Source organism: Megalobrama amblycephala, unplaced genomic scaffold (genome assembly GCF_018812025.1).
Source record: "Megalobrama amblycephala isolate DHTTF-2021 unplaced genomic scaffold, ASM1881202v1 scaffold518, whole genome shotgun sequence".
NCBI lineage: Eukaryota > Metazoa > Chordata > Actinopteri > Cypriniformes > Xenocyprididae > Megalobrama > Megalobrama amblycephala.
This window is the reverse complement of record NW_025953432.1, coordinates 64,615-67,573: the sequence shown is the minus strand read 5'-3', so window position 1 is coordinate 67,573 and position 2,959 is coordinate 64,615. Positions and strand designations below refer to the sequence as shown.

At 36.9% G+C, this 2,959-nt stretch overlaps 1 protein-coding gene across 1 annotated transcript; it reads left to right on the top strand.

Moving 5' to 3' along the window:
- The first annotated feature begins 1,040 nt into the window (after nucleotides 1-1,040).
- Nucleotides 1,041-2,481, top strand: LOC125261879 (ecto-ADP-ribosyltransferase 5-like). The gene is made up of 2 exons (XM_048180440.1): nucleotides 1,041-1,367; nucleotides 1,447-2,481. The coding sequence occupies exons 1-2, from the start codon at nucleotides 1,317-1,319 to the stop codon at nucleotides 2,236-2,238; spliced, it is 843 nt and encodes a 280-aa protein (XP_048036397.1). The 5' UTR covers nucleotides 1,041-1,316; the 3' UTR covers nucleotides 2,239-2,481.
- The last annotated feature ends 478 nt before the right edge of the window (nucleotides 2,482-2,959 follow it).

Sequence of the window (2,959 nt, the reverse complement as noted above, 5' to 3'; positions counted from 1 at the left end):
TCTGTATACACTTGAAATAAAGCAACACTAACTCTAGTCAGAGGTCATAACCACTACTACAGATAAGCCGACCAATATTACTTCTCTTATAGTAGCTTTGGTTTGGTTATGCCATGGTTTCCCATGTACACTTAGATAGAGTAACATTACATTAAACAGAGGTAAGGCTCACCCTATTTAGGTTGGTCGATCAACATTTTGTTGTCCTAAATGGAAATTCCCTTTTAGCCTTTACAGTCTAAGTACACTTGAACTAATACCAAGCGTTAGTCGGAGCTCTAAAATCACAGTTAGTGTGCCCTATGCTCCACTCAACTGGACTTTAGTCCGTTACTAACCTGACGCAGATTTGCGGTAACAATGGATACATCGGAATCTACTAAAGTCAATAATTTCAGAGTAAATCAGAATAAAATCAAATGTGACAATTTATTAGTCATGTAAATGTATCATGCCAATTATGTAATCAATTTAAAGATGATAAATACAAAACATCAAATGCTCAGAAATAAAGTAAGATGCATACCTGACATTAGAAAAATACTAATGTCCTGGACACTCAGCAATGTGGGCTTCATCTGAATACAGAATTGCCCCGAGCCTTTTGCAATATTTCTTTAAATACTCAGACCAAGACAAAACATCCCCCAATGTGGGCCATGAACTTACAATCAGAATTTGCATCGACTAGGGTCACAGACCTCAGGGGTTCGCACCTTGCTGTGGAACAGGAGGTAGTTTGGATGAAAGACCCTGGGAAAGAGGCACACCCATGGTTGCAACCAAAGTATCCCTAAACTCTTAAAATCTTTAATACCTTTGGTTTACTTCCATGTAGACGAGACCATTGTACCAGTTACACTGAGACATTTCAAACGATAGCAAACATGACTGTTAATTAATTCACTAGCATTGACAGAACATTATAATTGTATATAATATTTTTAAGTGAACTGAGTGATGGGAAGAATGGGTAACGGGAAGGAAGTGGGGGAGAAGGAGCAAAAGGAAGGACAGGATGGAAAAAAGCTTTCCAGCAACTTCACTCTGTGGGGTGTGGAGACAAATGGCTGTGTGTGTTTTTGCTTTCCATATCTCAGGAGATCAATGTATCTGAGGTTCTGTTTATCTTACAGGATAATTTTAAAAAGCCAACTTCCTCATACCTTGGCTTAATAATTACCATTTGATAATGAGCGACTGCCTTTACTGATCTCTCCTCATTGCTCCTGAAAATAACAAGGTAAATTTGGAGGTAAAGTAAAAGACTCTAACAGTAAACATACAGTACTCCTGAGGGATTTGACTGAATCAAGATGCTGCTGATCATTGAAGCTCTTCTTCTCATTTCATCTGCTCTAGGACAGGTAAGCTTGTGTTCTAGTATGAATATTACAGACATGAACACTGATGATGATGTGATCATTATGATTCCTGTCGCTGCAGGATCACAGAGATGCTGTTGAAGGACAGATATATCCACTGGATATGGCACTGAATTCTGTTGATGATCAATATGACGGTTGTACAAAAGACATGGCGAATCTGGTGAAAACTAAATATCTAGAGAAGGAACTGTCTTACTCGCCTGAATATCAAAAAGTTTGGAAATTGGGTGAAAAGAATGCCACGGCTCCAGGAGACAACTTGACGAAGAATCATTCAGTCGCCATTTATGTGTACACTAACTCAGCTTTTAAAGTATACGCTGATCTTAATAATGCTGTTCACAATGGTAAACAAAACTACACAGACAAGACCTTCATGTGGCATTCACTTCACTTTCTGTTAACAGACGCGATACAGATTCTGAATAAAACACAAAACAGATGCTATTCCACCTATCGAGGAACGAATGTCCAATTTAATAGAGATGTTCTGAACTCAGCGATTCGTTTCGGCTCATTTGCATCCTCTTCTCTTGATCGAACAATAGCAGAAGGTTATGGAAATGTTTCTTGTTTTGAAATCAAAACTTGTGAAGGTGCGAATCTCACACATTACTCAAAGTTTCCTGAGGAGGAAGAGGTGCTGATTCCTCCATATGAGACGTTTAATGTCACTGCCGTCAAGAGAAGAGAAAATCTCAGTGATCTCTGGTGTGAGACTGTGTTTGTGTTGAACAGCACTGGAACAAGAAGTGATCTGAACTGTGCAGTATGTGACGGTGGAAACCGGGTTGCTTTTGTTAATGTTTTACTAACATTAACTTTACTGTGCAAAGTGCTAACCGGTTAACTTGCATGCATATAGCTACTGCATGTATCTCATTGTTATTAAACAATTATTGTTTTTGAAATGCATGTAATACACCAAGTGATCTTGTTATATAAACGTATATTTTTTGTGAAATGTTGCAACATGCTCTAACATGTAATATGACTATATGACAGCTTAACTTTTGACTTGATTCTGATCTAATAATAAAGAACAAACTAAAATATTGTATCAATAAAAGCTATTTATTAATTAAAATATGTACTGTGGTGCTTGGCAGTTATGTCAACCATAATTAGTTATGAAAAGTACTACTGTAACACACACTATAATAATTAGTACACTTTGAGGCCATGGTTGCAAGCTCTGAATGCACTTGTTCAGTGTGGTCACAGCGCCACCTGCTGGTCATTGTCTACAATAAACAATAAAAAACACCCGAATTAGAGGCAATATTTTCATAACTTTGGCAAGGTTCTTTCAAATATATTTTATTAAACATTTACAATGACAACTAACTTCAAATGAATACGTGTGCTTCACGGACTTCTTACATAACATAAATTTGAAAAACTGTCAAATGTGCAATAAATTATACTTTATACTTTACTGCCAAAATTACCTGTGAATATTGATGTCTGTTTATCTTTATTTTTCAGGAGCTCAATGATGAAAGCAAAGGATCAGAAAAGTAATTCACTTACAGTCAGATGATAATGACGTTTGAAACTAAGGGAAGAGG